Source organism: Diabrotica undecimpunctata, chromosome 8 (assembly GCF_040954645.1).
Source record: "Diabrotica undecimpunctata isolate CICGRU chromosome 8, icDiaUnde3, whole genome shotgun sequence".
Lineage (NCBI taxonomy): Eukaryota > Metazoa > Arthropoda > Insecta > Coleoptera > Chrysomelidae > Diabrotica > Diabrotica undecimpunctata.
This window is the reverse complement of record NC_092810.1, coordinates 44,921,178-44,939,068: the sequence shown is the minus strand read 5'-3', so window position 1 is coordinate 44,939,068 and position 17,891 is coordinate 44,921,178. Positions and strand designations below refer to the sequence as shown.

At 32.6% G+C, this 17,891-nt stretch overlaps 2 protein-coding genes across 4 annotated transcripts in view; both read left to right on the top strand.

Moving 5' to 3' along the window:
• The window catches only part of LOC140448794 (uncharacterized), an 853,042-nt gene that overhangs the window by 197,853 nt on the left and 637,298 nt on the right, over positions 1 to 17,891 (top strand). The window lies entirely within an intron of this gene.
• Positions 1 to 17,891, top strand: part of Cyp4aa1 (Probable cytochrome P450 4aa1) — an 81,969-nt gene that overhangs the window by 58,627 nt on the left and 5,451 nt on the right. For all 3 annotated transcript variants that reach the window (XM_072540170.1, XM_072540169.1, XM_072540168.1), the window contains exons 3-6: positions 5,809 to 6,006; positions 7,028 to 7,204; positions 9,084 to 9,129; positions 9,188 to 9,314. In XM_072540170.1, the coding sequence (XP_072396271.1) occupies positions 5,809 to 6,006; positions 7,028 to 7,204; positions 9,084 to 9,129; positions 9,188 to 9,314 (548 nt within the window). The remainder of the gene's footprint in view (positions 1 to 5,808; positions 6,007 to 7,027; positions 7,205 to 9,083; positions 9,130 to 9,187; positions 9,315 to 17,891) is intronic.

The following is a 17,891-nucleotide window of genomic DNA, read 5'->3' as shown; positions in this document are numbered from 1 at the left end:
GCTTTTGCAAGGCCGTCTTCTTCGATGTTAGTCAAACATTTGTCAAGATCTGGCATCCAGGATTACTATAGAAAATGTCACACTGAGAGTGCAGTACGGGTAAGATACGGCAATGCTTTTCTTATGGAGAATAAACGCGCAGGGTTGTCGGTTTTCTCCAGCTGTTGATTGCTCATTGTCTCACAGGACCGGCTTGGATAAAATGCATCTGCCGGCAGTACGAGTAAAATATTTTATATCATTTATACGTATACAGTAAAATAAAAAGGCATTGATGAGTTATTGACAACGAAAACTATGAATTTTGAAGAACAACATACAATAACTGTAGTTATTGCAAGATGACGTAGACCAATTGATAATACACGCGAACACAGGGGAGAGTAGCAAAAGCGAATCCGACATCTCGGATGTAGAGGACGACTTTAGTATAATTCATTGAATATCTGTGAGTAACCTCGATTATTTTACACTGTATAACCAATAAAATGCATTTACCAGTCCAATCAGAGTATGGGCTTTTCGGATATTGGGCTGGGTGCACGGAAATCGAGTTCCCGGAGGTTCCACCCTGTATATTTATAGCTATCAAGAAATGTAATTTAAAATATATTTGTTAGTTTAATAAAGTATAAATATAATATAATGTTAAATAACTTACACTATAAACCTTATACCTGCTCAGCTGGTCAAGTGTGGGCAAGGAAAACCATTATCCCATATGGAATAACACAAGGTTTCGCTGAAAACTACCAGGTTGCTATGCCAAGGAACTAGGTAAACTTATGTTGTGTGTAAAAAATGTGAGACTGCATTATGTTTTAACAAAGACAAAAACTGCACTTCAGATTTCCACAAAAAAAAATTTCATAGTAGGTGTTAAAATTTCGCAGTGATTCAAGTGCGCAACTTGTTTTTTTAATAACATCGCCGGGATTAAAAAATGTGCAAAGCTTTTTCGATATTCCCGTTCTTGATAATTTTTCACATATTTAGAAAAGAAAAAGTTTTTCTTGGATATTGGGCTGGGTGCACGGAAATCGAGTTACCGGAGGTTCCACCCGGTATATTTACAGCTATCAAGAAATGTAATTTAAAATACATTATTTGTTAGTTTAATAAAGTATACGGTTTTATAATAAAATTCTCGCTAAGAACTTAAGGTCTTTTTATTCAAATTCATGCCTCTTATTTGGCTACTTGAAGGCAATTATTTTATCAATATATTATTTTATAATAAATAACAGAGCCCGGCGTAGAGATCTGGGTATGGTTCTGTGACTACCACTTGGACCTGTTTGTATCGCCAAGCACAAGGCGTGAAATCCGGCAATTGTGCATTCCTATATTAGCCGTACTGCACTCTCGGTGTGACATTTTCTATAGTCAAACTGAAGAAAGCAATCTCTCAGCCGCTGTACACGATACTAAACTCGTACCTCGAAGAAAGACTGTTTTATGCAAGATACGAAGAAAGTGTGTCTAACATCCACAATATAACTGCAGGAGTCCTGCAAGACAACATCTTGGGATCAATTCCCTACACAATCTTAACAATTGATTTCCCGCAAATCGCAACATTCGCAGATGACACTACAATTCTGGTCAAAAACACATATTTTTACATTCATTTAACAAAACATAAATTTAATTGAAATCTGGGCTAAGAAATGGAAGATAAAGATCAACGAAGCAAAATCAGTTAACGTGATATTTACTAAATGCCACAAAGAAATACCAAATATCCTAACGCATAACAAGAACAGTCCTAAAAATGATACTGTAAAATATCTTGGATTATATCTTGACAAAAGGCTAACATATAGGACACATATTTGCATGAAGAGAAAGTTCTCTTCCTGTACCACCGTCTTGAATCACCTACGTAGATTTTTCAGCCAGGAAATTCTTCGCCTTCTTGGTCCTCGTTTTCCTTCTACTTTTCCTTGAATGATTAATTGCAGCTACTCATATATTTCGCTGTTCCTCATGATGTGACCAAGATATTCAATTTTGACTGTTTTTATTGTGGTTGACAACTCTTCCATTTTAGATTCTTAATAAAACGTTCTGGTTAATAACGTGGTCGGTACAGGATATCTTCAGGATTCTACGATAAAGCCACATTTCGAAAGCCTCAATTTTTTTTACAGGTAGCTCTGTGAGAGTCCACGACTCAACTCCGTACAACAGTATAGGAAAGATATAACATCGTAGTAACCTGATTTTCATGGGTACTGATAAATGGTGGCATTTAAATAGCTTAGCCATTTTTTGAAATGTATATCTTGCTTTCTTTATGCTGGATTTTATTTCTAGAGAATGGTCCCAATTTTCATTGGCGTTCTGACTTCTGTGGTTCTATTCGTTAACTCCTGGAGAGAGTACCACCATCCGCGTATCTGATGGTATTGATACATTCTCCGTTAATTCGCATTCCGGCTTTAACATCTACTGCTTCTTGAAAGATTTCCTCAGAGTATATCTATTAGACAGCAAGCGGGATAGTGTACATCCCTATCGGAGCCCACGTTTGATTTTGACATCATCGGATTCTCCTGCCTCTGTACGGAGAAACGATGTTTGATTCCAGTAAAGATTGCTAATCATTCTTAGATCACAGGTCTATATTTTAATATTTTTTAATATCTCCATCAGCTTGTTGTATTTTACTGTATGAAATGCTTTATGCTAATCAATGAAGCATGCATAAATATTGCAATTCACATCTATACATCGTTGAAATTGTAGCTACAGAGAGCCTCTCTCGTACCCACTGCGTTCTGAAAACCAAACTGTGTACGGCTGATTTTTTCTTCGCATAGTCTATATCCTTTGATATATGATTTTTAGAAATAACTTAAAAATGTGGCTGATTAAGCTGATGGTCCGGAAATCATTGCAGAATACGGATTTTGTTTTCTTTGGTAGAGCAATAAACGTTGACTTCGGCCACGATCTTGATATTACTCCGTTTAAATATTATGTCATTGAATATTTTTGTTAGTCGTTGAGTACCGTCGGTGTTAAATAGCTTTATGAGTTCAGCATATGCATTTTCAGGTCCAGGAGCTTTGCCATCTTTTAGTTGTGATATTGCTTTTTCCACTTCTTCTGATGTGATCGGTAAGTGGTCATTACATATGTAGGACGGAGGTTATTCGGACCTCCGGATGGGAGGGGATCCGGAGGGGAAGTAATTAGGAAGAAAATTCTAAAAACACTACTGGTTACTCGGCTGTACTCACAATTGTACTCAAAATTTTCCAGGCATCGTAACGCTAATTGTCAGCCTCGAAGCTTCCGTTCCATATAGTGGGATACTGTGTATATCGTTTTAGCATTATATCATTCGGTACCGTAGAGCTAGATCAAGATCTCGGTTGAGGAGACGGTTTGACAATTGTTCCATTTGTAGAAATGCGTTTTTGACCTGTTCTATTCTAAATTCGACTAAGGTTTCATGTATCCATCATCCTAGATATTCATTTATACTTTTCAACTAATTTAGTTATTTGGTCATTTACTAGTATGTTTATGTCTGGAGTATTCTCTTTCGTTATTACCATTCTTTTTATTTACTTGGCATTAATTTTAGGACCAAATTTTTTACCCTTGCTCACTACCTTTTACAGCAGATTTTGTAGTTCCTGTTCGCTTCTGGCAATTAATACCATATCGTCGGTATTAACAATTCTTTCGTTGACTTTAATACCTCCTAGTGCCTCATCTAGAGCTCGTGCAAATATATTCTCTGAGTAAAGGTTGAATGATAATGGCATGCCTATAAAACCTTATCTAACTACTCTTTGGATTTTTATGGTCTCAGTGTTTCCCATCTTTGTTTTAATAAATACACTTTGATTCCAATAGGGTTCTCGTATTATGTTTATATCATTGGGATTTATGTTCTTTTTTTATAAACATTCTATTAGTTTTTCGTGCTTGACTTTTTCAAGGGCCTTTTCATAATCTGTAAAACACAAATATGCATATTTTTGTTTATCGCAACATTTTTACATGAGCTCAATAAAATTAAACAAGGCCTCTCGAGTTCTCATTTCGTTCCTGAAACCAAATTGTTCTATTCCCTTATTCTCTTACCCTATTTGTAAATTCTGTTATGAATTATTTTCAGAAGTAACTTTTAGTACATATGGGACATAAGACTTATCATTTAAACATATAGTTTTAGATCAAAAGATTTTTGTAAGGAGATCTAACTTTTCATCTTGTAAGAGCTTTAAAATGTCGCTGTGAATGTTATTGGGGCCAGATGTTTTTTCAGTTTTCCAGATTTTGCATACTTATATGTTTTCCATTTATTGTTTATTTCTTCTGTTTATTTTCAGTTGAGCATTTAATTTTAATTTACTTTAATAAATTGTCTACATTTCTTTCTACAGGTGAACCTTTATTTTGTTTTGTACGTTTGATAATTTTTATATACCTAATTCTGTTTTACTTTTTACCACACGCATTACTAAAACAGATTAATAATAATTTTATTAACAATTTTTAATAAAACTGTTACGATTCCTTAGGAATGTAAGGAGGGTATTGCCCAGATGACCTTCTCTCTGTTAAAACCGGATTGCGAAGTGGTTTGTGCGTATTTATTTGGATATTATATCCTCAGAAACTATAATAATGTTGTGTAAGGTTTTTATTTTTGACGGAAACAACCTTAATGCAATTTTATAACATCCTTTCACTAATATTTTTGTTTGTTTATAAAACGAAGATTAAAAGCACATTATGTTATTTGATTTCCATAGATATTTTTATAGTTAAAATACTATTTTTTTTATTAATTTTCTTCCTTTTCTTTTCCTACTATGTGCATATTAAAACATCAATTATGATCCATTAATATTGTCTGGCCATATTATTTTGAGGTATTGTTTCTTTTGAAGTACAACAGGTAACAGACCAACAATGTCAAATTCCTGAAATGAAGAAGAAAAAGATTTATTTTTCGTTAACCAAAATTATAAATCAAAAGAGAATACTACAAGATCGGAGATGAAACTTTATGATAACATTATTGTAGTTGATTCTTTCCTCTATGATAGGGCCAAAACTGTTAGTTGAATTTAAAAGTCGCCGATTAATTAATCTTCGTCGAAGGAAGCTATAGTTAGATGTTGAAGTAATATTGTATACTGTGAGTTCCATTTTATGTGAGCACATTTAATTTTTACAAACACTTTTTACAGTGTTTTTCGAAAACTGTGTTTAAACAATACTTTTGTATGTCGGCGAGTATTTGATTGTGTGCGATAAAGGACAAGATAGTTGTGATAGAGAGCATCAGAATGATTCTGATTGTATACGTAAAGTGCGCTTGATAATTGTTCTGAGGACGAGATAGAACTAATCTGATTTTACGGACAGAAAACATACATGATATAAAAAAGAACCTGATTTATATGCAGGTATTTAAAAAGATCGCTTAAATTTTTTTTTTATACCGAAAATGTCACGTCGGATTGATGCCTCAGATATTATGTAAATAATGTTTTTTAGAGTATATATAAAACGGTCTGATTTAGGAAATAATTTAAACTTAAGTAGATATTTAACGAAAACTAGAGTTTTTAGTGGTAAAGTAAATATAGTACAGGACTGGGGTTATGTTTGTCGACAAAGAAATATTTACAGAGCCGTATTCAGTTTGTCGATAACGAAATATGTGAGGGCGAGATTATGATATGTTACAAGGCTGTTACAAACCTCTTTACACATTTACAAATATCTATATTTGCTCTAATATCAAATTTTCTCAAGATTTTTCTTTTATTGCAGAATTAATATATCTGGGCAACCATGCCTATAACATGTATGGTAAGTTTTTCAGGGTGTGGTGTTCCATTTTACCTGCTGTCTTCATTTATGAACCAAGACACTTAAAGCTGATCCTTTCGACGAACAAAAACAATGAGAAGAGTCTATTCTATAGGGCTTTACATAATTTTATAGGAGAAGGGCTTATAACAAACAACGGTGAGTTTAAGACAAATATTTTTACATACATTTAATAATATAGTCATAATATATTTAATATATTGTTCTGAAGCTATTTTATTGTGGCATTTTAAATTAATTACTATCTAAATGGGAATAAGCCACAATTAAAGGTTAAAATACGTTTATTGACGTTTCAATTTCCACTTCGGAAATCGTTCTCAAAATACAAACATTATGTTTGTATTTGTATCTCAAAATACAAACACTAATGTTTGTATTTTGAGAACGATTTCCGAAGTGGAAATTGAAACGTCAATAAACGTATTTTAACCTTTAATTGTGGCTTACTCCCATTTAAATAGTAATTAATATTTAATATATAGCAAGCAAGACAATGTTTTGTAAGAGTAAACTGTAAATGTATTGTCCGAATAAGAGGTTATTTCTAACATAGTTCAACAGCTTCCAGCAAACTTAGATCCGCAGAGTTGTCTCATTTGCCATCAAAGAGAAGCCTCCAGACTTCTTCCAGTATTTATATGTTACTAAGATGTTCTTTTATGTTTTGTTCATTACAGCACCCCTTTATGCATTAAGGTACAGAGTATAATGCATATTTAAAATACATAAGTTCAGTTTTTTAATAAATTAGCATCATATTTAAGGCCTTTTGGCTTGTGGATTCTATTTATTTAAAGGTTTTCCATTTACAGGAATAACAAAGTTCTCATCGTAGACAAAGCTTCTATCTAGAATATAGATTTTGAATCTAGAATACAGATTTGATCTGTTTTGAAGCTTACCTTGTGATGAATTAGTTTAACATCTAAGTCTTACTCGAGAGAATTAAGTTGTAACCATTGCCTTATATAAAGTTTTATCGTTTTATTACTTCTTGTCTGTTCATCAATTCTCTGTGAATTGTTCAATTGTGAAACCTAACAATTTTGTTATCAAAGTCACCACATATTAATATTATACTGTTTAATTTAAATTTAAAAGGAAAAAATTCATAAATGAATTTTATTTATTTATTCATATTTATTTAACGTTTCAGGTTATAAGTGGAAAAAGAATAGGAAGATGATACAGCCCTATTTCCACATGAATATTTTGGAGAAGTTTGTAGATCTATTCACAGAATGCTCTAGCAGATTTGTAAGCAAACTTGAAGGGGAGCAGACAGTAAAAATTACTCCATTTATCAATGACTGTGTGCTGGATATTCTTCATAGTAAGTCAAATATTTAAAAATATTACGCAATTTTAAAATTTTAACTCAGAAAATATGTCAATAAAATAAACTGTTAGCTCTTCTTGTGACTAAACCATTGTTATAAAGTCCTCTAACTAGTGTGTTTTCCAGGTATATGATACACGTAGTTTGTGTCTTTGATGAATGAGATATTTAAGTTCTGGTGTAAAGCGTCTTGTTAAGTATGTCTCATGGTGGGTTTACTATAGATCTTAAAATTTGGATGGTGTTCATCTACGATAGTTTTAAACATGCATCTTAGCAGATGGAGTCCGTAGTGCCAGATAGGTTTACGTATTGATTTGTATAGAATAATTTTGTTTTGGATGTTAAGTTTTGATTTTCGTTGTGGAAGCCAGTGGATTTGCCATACCTTTAAGTAGCGCTGTCTTCTTTTGGTATAGATGTGTTTTCCAATTGAGGCTTTGTTGAAGATGGAGACCAATGTATTTTATGTTGGTTACTGTGGGTATTCTTCCATTATTCATTTTTTGGTATATATTATTTATGTGGATTTTACTGTGTTTACTTCTGTTCAGCAGCTTGTCTACCAATCATTCATTAGCAGCGATCCAGGACGCTACCCTAGGAGTTGATAGGACAGATAATGGATTTGTGCTTATTGAATTTTACAGAAAAGAATCTGATATACAGAATTTGACTAAGAGGAATAATTACTGGATAGTACAATTTTTAATTTGTACATCAGTATTTGTTGAACGCTTGAGAAATGTCTAGGAATATAGCAGTGCAGCATTACTTTTCTTTAAAGCTTTATGATTACCTTTTATCATTTGATGGATTTGCTGGGTACTGACGTAATTTTCTCGAAAGGCAAACTGATATTTTTTGGTAGTAATGTTAGGCATTCATGCTCTGCGTAAATTCAGAAAATGGTCATATTTTTTGAAACTAGGACTAGTTTACCATGCAGTTGAATACATTAATACGTAGAATGATAGTCTTGTGAGAAATTGTTTTAATACGTGGCCCAAGATTATGTTGTAACCTAGGTACTTGTGTAGGTTTAGTTGGTGAATTTCTTTCTTGACTTCTGTAGAGGTATAGATATTTTACATACTACGTTTATAAGTTCTTCTACTTCTTCATTAAAACCTTCTGGTTGAGCTAGAAATAAGATTTTAAGATTTAAAGTAAAGATGTCTGCTTTTCTGTTGCTACGAGTCTATTTGCCGCTAGGTTTTCCTATAGAAGGGTCGGTTGCAAATCGTCTATTAAGATTTCCTGTTATCCTGCTGCAACAATTGTAATGTAAAAAGGTTTCGTTGCTTACGTAGTGCATTGGATATGTGTTGGTCTATTATTTATAGATCTTTGCCAGGTTCTTATGACGGCGAATGTGTAGGGGACACTCGTGATATATATATATATATATATATATATATATATATATATATATATAGGTTTGCGTCGGTTCATTATATAGATTTCCATACCACTATTTGCATGAGTGCTGCGAAGTATTTGGGCTGCTGTATCTAGCTCGTCTAAAGATTTGAGTCGCAAATTATGATTCAATTTTTTTCTAAATAGAATTAAAAATATAACCAGTTAAGGAATTGAGGAGGGGTATATTGTTTATAAATACTGTTCGGTGTATGATCCAGTGAGAGATCGTAGCTGGATTTTATTAGAAAATTGTTTCTAGACATACTTTTGCTTAGAAAGTAGTCTAGTGAATATGGAAGTTTTCTGGGGTCTGTAACATCCTAGCTAAATGAAATGAGTCACTTGTTTTATTGGATGATCATCAATTACTATTTTGTTATAACATATTTTTGCTAAGATAATAAAAATATAGTTTAAAACAGATAATTATAATTTTCGAACATTATAGATGGAGTATTAGGAGTTCCCTTTGATAAAGATTCTCCATACAGAAAGTGAGTTATGCCTTTATTGTATACTCTACTTAGGTTCTTTTATAAAAAATTGTTTTAGAGGTGAACTGCAAGCGATCGAACGATTTGTGAGACCATGGTTACTTTTTGATTCAATATTTGATAGAACAACTTCTGCTAATTACGAAAAGAAACAAAAGCATAGTCTCCATTCATATACCAAAGAAGTGAGTACATTTTTTTTAAATTAAATTCTTATTTCAGATAGAGATTACTTCGTTAAAATTATGTTTCTTTCACTATTTTGATATTTTGTACAAATATAAACTGAAACTATAGTTTTGTATGGTATTTTTTTTATTAATTTACTGTCTTTTATGGTAGTAAATCACAATATGTTATAGTAATTTTAATGGCCATATATGGGTATTAGCAGAAAATTTAACTAAAAATGCTCTAATATACATAGACCAAGTGGTTGTTTTAGCATACAGCAACTAAAAACTAAAGACATTTACTATCATAATAAGTATTTGAGCAAATTTAAATAATATTAGAAGTAAAAATACACACCTTCACCGAGAAGACACTTAAGAGTAGAAAAGACCTAAAATTAGCACAATTTTGGACAACAAGAGGAAAATAGAAAAACAAAAAGAAAGAAGCAACATAAAAGAGAGTTCACCAACGTCTTTGTACAAAATTGTATGACCTTTCTATAAAAAGTAACAATTTAAAAAATTGTCCTTCGAGTTAAATCTTGGGGATGAAAAATTTTCACTGACAATCTTTCCATTTAAAACAAAATTGGCCTCTTTTTTCCGATTTTTCATATTATTTATAGGTATTAAGAGATTAGGGTGGGAATTTTTAAATCGTGATCCAGTATATAGGAGATATAATAATGTACCTATCTATTTATTAATAATATATAGGTACATATGAAGACACTGAACTACTGATACTATTTTTGTAAACTACAAAAGTGTTACTCTTCATATTACATATTTAGAACGTAAGAAGAATTAAGCAAAAAGTGAATATTAATAGGAATCTCGGTTATCAAAAAAAATATATTTAGTCAAAATTAGTATATCGAATGGGTGGGTATGGTATCTTGTATCAACTATTTTAATTAGCGTGCGACTTCATTTCAGGAAGCTGTTATTCAATTTTGAAGGTTTAGGTATTCGCTCGTAGATGGCGACACCTACATGGTACATTAATTTTATATTGAAAAATTTTAGAGATTTTTGATTACTAAAATAACGAAATTTCGAGTAAAATAAAAGTAGTATATTTTATTACTAACTATTGTGTTGCCAAATGTTTAGTAGAAGAAGAAACAGTGTAAATTTAAATAATAAACCAAAATACACTACTCAACAATTGAAGTGGATAATTTTAAAATTCCTAAAATTAACATATAAAACTATTTTTAAAATAATTACCTGTACTATACTCTATAAGCTATCTTTATTGCCAATATTTTTTACATGTCGTTTTTTTCTCCCTATTCTTATCGGCCCTTATCTCGTTCAAAGAGAGACATGTTGTTCCAAACATCAATATATCATTCGTATAAAAGTGCTTGTATTGGCTTTACCAGTTGTCAATAAGTCAAGAAATCTATTTATCACAAAAACATTATGCCGCAACGTCTGTTTTGAACTAGTGCAGCTCGAGCAATTAGTTCGTTGGATCCAACAAGGCATAACTCAACAAGAGGTGGCTATGAGGCTAAATGTGTCGCAAAGTGTGATAAGTAGTGCATGGAATCGGTATGTAGCAACTGGATCTGCAACATACAGGCATGGAGGAGGAAGAGAACGATCTACAACTCGTCGGCAAGACCGTTTTGTAGTTCTGACGGCAAGAGAAAACCCAACATTCACGGCTTCCAGAATTAACAGTATCTTCAGGCATGCTACTGGACGAGCGATTTCCAGTCAAACTGTCACAAGACGGTTACATGCATCCAATTTAAGGGCTAGACGGCGCGCTACCCATCCACGACTAACTAGGGAGCAGCGTGCAAGCAGATATCGCTGGGCGATGGAACACTATCAGTGGAATTTCGAAAATTGGAGGAATTGTCTCTTTACTGTCGAGTCCAGATTTCGTTTGTATACGAATAATAGCCGAATATTGGTGTGGAGGGAAAGAGGACAGCGTTACAATGAAAATCTGAGGGTCCCAACCACTTTTTTTGGAGGTGGATCCGTTTGCGTGTGGGGAGGCATATGTTTTGACAGTCGCACGGACTTAGTGGTCTTAATTAATGAGGCAATGACTGCTACACGATATCGAGACAGAGTCATAGTACCAATAGTTGTTCCATTTTTTGGTGCAATAGGCGAACTATTTGTTCTGATTGATGATAATGCTCGCTCTCACCGTGCGAGAATTTTCAACGAGTGTATAGAAGCTCATGGCATTACAAGAATGGAGTGGCCACCGTGTTCACCTGATATGAATTGCATTGAACATGTTTGGGCCGAAATGCCTAGGCAACAAAACAGGCTCCTTCAACCGCCCCAAAACTTAGATCAGTTGGCCAATACATTACGCGCGATTTGGGAACGTATACCGAAGCAGTTCATCAATAATTTAATAAGAGGTCTTACAAATAGAGTTAGAGCACTAAGGCGACACCGAGGTGGACCCATACACTATAAATTTTTCTTTTCGGGATATTAGAAATTGAGCAGGAATAGAAATTTTAGGTTGTTAATTTTACAATTTTTGTTTATTTTCTATTTTTTTTTTCTTAAAGAATTGCTTTCTTTCGGTTCGTCTGTATGAAAATACGAATTAAAAATAAATCTTTATTTATATCACTCCATTTTTCTATTTGACCTTATGAACAAAAAATAAAATACACATTTTCATAATATCCACTTCAATTGTTGGGAAGTGTATATACCTAGAAGCAGTGTAACAGTGGTCTGTTAATAGCTGTAAGTACAGTTTCCAAATTGGCAGTAGTTTGATTACAAACATTGTTTTTATATACATACGAAGAACATTTTTATTTCGTATTTATTAATTATTTAAAAAACTAGTTTTAACTCTCGGCATTATCTTGCTAATTGCTAGATCGACTATTTACTTTTAAATAAACAGAGTTGGACCTACCCAAATTAAAATTATTGAGATGGAAGTTCAATTTTAAATTTAAAAAAAGATAGAAGATTAAATTTGACAAAATGACAGGTGGTATTTCTGACTACAGGGGTCCATCAATTAATCCCGATCAGCAAAACATTACTTATTCTACCATCACTAAGCAACAACCATTAACAAAATTCCCAAGAAAAAACCAGGCCATAATTTTACTGGCAGTAGATGAAATAAGAACAGAAGAGTACACCATTTCAGTAGGAACTATAGTCCATCCAAAAAATGTACTGTTCTCATCTAATATGTCAAACGGAAGATTATGCATTTACCTTTCAAGCATACAAGTCGTAGATGATTTTCTAAGTCAACATGGTGAAATTAAAATTGGAGAACATACAATCAAAGCACGTAAACTAATTACACCCGCTTATAGACTAGTTTTATCCAACGTATGTCCATCTATACTCCATGACATAATCGAACAGTCTTTAATCAATCTTAGTTTTAAATTAATGTCTCCGATTTCGTTCCTTAGAGCTGGAATACAAGACCCGCAATACAGCCATGTACTTAGTTTTCGAAGACAAGTTTACTTTGCACCTACAGACAATTTTTACTGTACCCGTCCTAATTTATTTTAAAAATAGTTCGTACCGAATTTTTTCTTTCCGATAAATTAACTTGTTACAAATGCCATCAAGCTGGACACGTTTCCTCGGACTGTACCTCAAATCCCTCTTATCCACAAAATACTCAGAAGCTCTAAACGCAGGAAAATTTATGACGAATGACGAATTACAACTTCTTTTATACACATATGAAAATCCTTCATTTACTATACTCCTATTACCGGCCAAAGGTTTATATACAGCAAACGATGCACCATATACCTATATACCTAATTCTTTTTCTCTTTCTGCTCTCTCTTACCTATAGCATTACATATGTAATGATTGTGCAGATTGACTCCCATATAAGATTGTAATCTATAACGAACGCGGGTATAGAAGTATAACTTCTACCGGCAGTCCCACTTGACTGCCACACCCGTTTTTTTTTAACTTTATTTGTTTGATTTGCATACACGGTACCAAATCCCTTTCTTCATTTTTTTTTTCTGTGCACATTTTATTTTTATCTCCATAATTTAAAAATTTTTCTTGGCCAACCTCAAATACGCTAAGTTTTTTTTTTTTTTGTAAACTGTTTTAATACTTTGTTTTAATAAATTTGTCCAGTCATGTGGCACCTCGATTTCCATGGCATTTTTTTTAGCTTTTTCAATGAATACATGTATCGTATCGGCCGGCATATGGGTGTGCCCTGGCTCCATAAAGTAGTGGTTTATCTCAAATAATGAGTTTGTGGCTGGTAGCTCCTTTAAAAGTCTGCAGAACATTGTAGCAACATAAATATCGTGTTCTGTATAAATACAAAAACAGTCAAACGGCACTGAGGTCTCAATCTGCCTACTCCTCAGTGTGTGCCTGTGTGGCTGTTTTTATAATATATATATATATATATATATATATATATATATATATATATATATATATATATATATATATATATATATATATATATATATATATATAATTGTACTGACAGACTATGATACTTCTTCGTAAAATGTATATGTTTTATCTTAATTTAAATCTCTGGTAATGACCTCTGTAATATGCGTAGGTCCTGGGTTTTTTAGTTACACCTGTAAATCTGTAAATGTCCGGGTCAAAATGCTAATAGTCAAGAATCTTTACCATTTTTTACATCAATAATCGGCTGATAGTAATAAATTTTTAAATATGTTCATTATTTCTGTTCTTTTATCTATAAATTCTTTAACATTAATTCGTTCAATGACATAAGATTATAGTTAAATTAGAAGAATTTTTATTATATCTGGTTTCACGCAGATAGTTTCCATAATAAGATGATAAATTTGCATCATAAATATTCACAAATTTAAGCAACCTTAAAATATATCACATAAATTCAATAAAGTTCTTTTTGTTCTTTATTTATAGAATTTTATATGAAAATGAATGTGTCTTATTGAATTTTTTATTTGATGCGTGAAATCCTGTAGTTTCTTTTTGCATAAAAAATTAATAAATTATTGAATTATATATTTAAAAATATCTTAAAATATCTTCAACTACTATATCTTATAAGAATAAACAATATGTATTTTAAACAATATATTATTTTTAAAGTTTCGATGTTTTAAATACACATTAAACAAATTAGTTTGATTTTTTAATCGGAAATACCATTTAAAACTCTATTAAGGATTTTATCAACAGAATTTTAGTTTATAAATCAATTATAAAGTTGCTGCGAAGTTAGGAATCCAGGTATATAGATAGCTTGGATAGATTGCAATCAAAATTCCTTTACATAATTAAAAATGCAACTTTGATTCTACGATTTGTTTGGCGTATATGGGATCAGATGCAGTCTGTACAAGGAATTTCATAAACTCCGTGTTGTTCATTTGAAATGTTACCTTTGATTGATCGGACACGAGATGAAAGTTTTTGTTGCGGGGTAAATGTCTTTATTCCTCTTAATTTAAGAATTTTTTCAATTTTGTCAGTGACACCATTGATATAAGGAAGAAAAGATTTCATATGATGAGGGTCTGAGTCTTCGGATTGTGATTGAGTGGGAGATTTAATATATATATATATATATATATATATATATATATATATATATATATAACTATATATATAAATCGGTTTAAAACGTTCTCCTACGTCTTCTGGTACCCAGTTGCTACTCCTCTCGATTCATCCATGTCTTCTTCTATGTCTCTGTTTTTCATTTCTCTATTGATGCCTTCTCTCCAACTAAGGTGGGGTCTTCCTCTTTTTTTTTTACCGTGAGGGGTCCACATTAAGACTTGTTTTGGGAGACGTTCTTCAGACATTCTCTGTACATGACCATACCATCTGAGTTCTTGGGTACCAATATCGTCTACTATTTTATGTTTTTCCTAATTTCTCTTATTCTGTTGTTCGTTACTCTTTCTAGTCTACGATTTTCCAGCTGAACGTCTCCAGAAATCCATTTCTGTTGCCTATGGATATATTCCGTCCATGTAGATATATATATATATATATATATATATATATATATATATATATATATATATATATGTAAAAGAATAAATCTTCTAGCAAAAGCTGCTATCGCTTTGTTAATTTAAATGGCCAAATATATGGCCTAGGAGGACAAATTCGTTAAACTTCCCGTGCTCGAATCGGTATCAATAAAGTGTTATGACTCATTTCGGCCTATCCCCGCCTCATCAGACACTTGGGCTGATACAAATTCAAACTCGGAAAGTCCGGAAAGTTTTGAAATGACGTTGTATAGAGACTGCAACGGATGATACTCAGAATACAACTTTGTTCTTGAAGCTGAAATTTGTTGAATACTTTTTAAAGAAATGATCGATTGGAGTAAGCTGATGTAATGAAATTGATGAAAGAACTTAGTAGCCCAAGATTGATAAACTTCCCTTCTAGTATATTTAATTGGACGTTACAATATGTTGAAGTTGTATCCAAAAATGTGGCTAGATTATATATCTACAGGTTTTGAGTAAATCCTAAGTAGTCATCATTTATTAGTATTGGGTACTAGTGAATCGGGGGAATACGCCAAACAAATCGTAGAATCAAACTTGCATTTTTAATTATGTAAAGGAATTTTGATTGCAATCTATCCAAGCAATATACCTGGATTACCAGCTTTATAACTGATTTGTAAACTAAAATTCTGTTGATTAAGTCCTTAATAGAGTTTTAAATGGTATTTTCGATTAAAAACTCAGTTTAATGTGTATTTAAAACATCGAAACTTTAAAAGTAATATGGTGTTTAATAATTAAACCTTTTTATACCTTTTTTATAACAAACAAGTTAAGCGCAAATTTTTGGCATATAAACTCCTGGACAAAATTAACGCACCACTTTAAATAATCTAAATATTTCCAATAGGAACACAAAATAAAACTAAGTTGCATTGAAATAATAATAAACACCTACAAATAAGTCCAACATGACTTTATCATGACCTTAATTTGCCTCATTGTTTCTTTAAAAATTTGTTTTTGTCGGAAATGCGTAAATAAGCTAGCATAACTCCAAATTGCAAAAAGGAAAAAAATCAGTAAAGTAACACAATAGAATGCATCTGGGACAATACTAATACCGTGTGGGCCCTTCTTTACTTCTTAGGACTGCATTTATTGCGATTATTGCAAGGTTAAAAACTTGCGGAATATTCTCCCATTCTTCAATAACGGCCTCAATGAGTTGGTTGTGGTTGGCAATAGGGGGTCTACGACTTTGAATCTTTTTTGAGATAGTCCCATAGATGCTCTATAGGTTTCATGTCCGGACTGTTAGGTGACCACTTTAATAATGGAATATCAACATCATTTAGGTGGCCAATAACCTGTCGAGAAACATAAGGACGAGCGTTGTCTTGCATGAATAAAAAATTAGGTCCAAGAGACGGAGCAAAAGGCATTATATGTTCGACAATAATGTTGTCTAAGTAATAATGGGTATTCATAGACCTCGTACGTATGGGGACTAACTCCGTACGAGCTTCAAAACAAATTCCCCCCAAAAAATTTTAGAGCGACCACCAAAAGGTACGTTAGGAGAGATATTGCAGCTGGTAAACCTTTCTGCTCGCCTTCGACAGACACGCTCACGACCATCTGGAGCTTTTAGGCTTACTTTAGTCTCATCGGAGAAAAGAACTCGTTTCCAATCATCGATGGTCCAATTTTGATGCAATTTTGCAAAATTTAATCTCTGAACCCTGTGTTGTCTGGTAAGCAAGCGTTTTTTGGCCGGTTTCCTGTTGCTCAATTCTGCTTCATTTAAACGTCTTCTAACTGTTCGAGACGATATCGCGACATTTCGAACATCTGCTAGTTCATTTTTTAGCAAATTGCTGGTGACTCTCCTATCTCTGAGAGCACGTTGTCTCAAAAAACGATCATCAATTTGATTAGTGCAACGTTTTTGCCCTTCACCTGGTCTTCGATGGTACGACCCTGTTTCATTATATCACCTCACCTTGCGACTGATGCTGGAATGATGTCTTCCTAACAAATCTGCAACGTATCTCATTGAATATCCTTCATCTAGGAGAGTCGATGCTCGCACTGCCTCCTCCATTGACAAATTTCTTTGTCGGTTAATTTTTTTATTTGATTTTTATGCAAATGAACTTCCAAACATGCATGTGATAAAAATATCACAATAAAAAGCTTGTTTCTCACAAGCACTTTGCTTTAATCGGCACTTTTGATGAAAAGTTTAACTCACTTTTAGTCTAAAACGAAGTTTAATACAAATTATTGTTAAATCAAGACTATTATTAGCTTACGTAACAACTGTCACTGTCAAACAAGGTCCATAGGCAACTTTTTGCACAGTAAATTATCAATAAATAAAGAATATTGAGAAAAATATGAGTGGTGCGTTAATTTTGACCAGGAGTTTATGTAGCTTATGTGGCGCTCTTTATTAACTACATTAATGTTTGCGTTAAATTATAATTTTTCATACTAAAAAACACACAGTTGTAAATTTATATACATAAATGTTTACAAACATAAAAGTTGTAGCGAATAATAAAATTTTAAATTT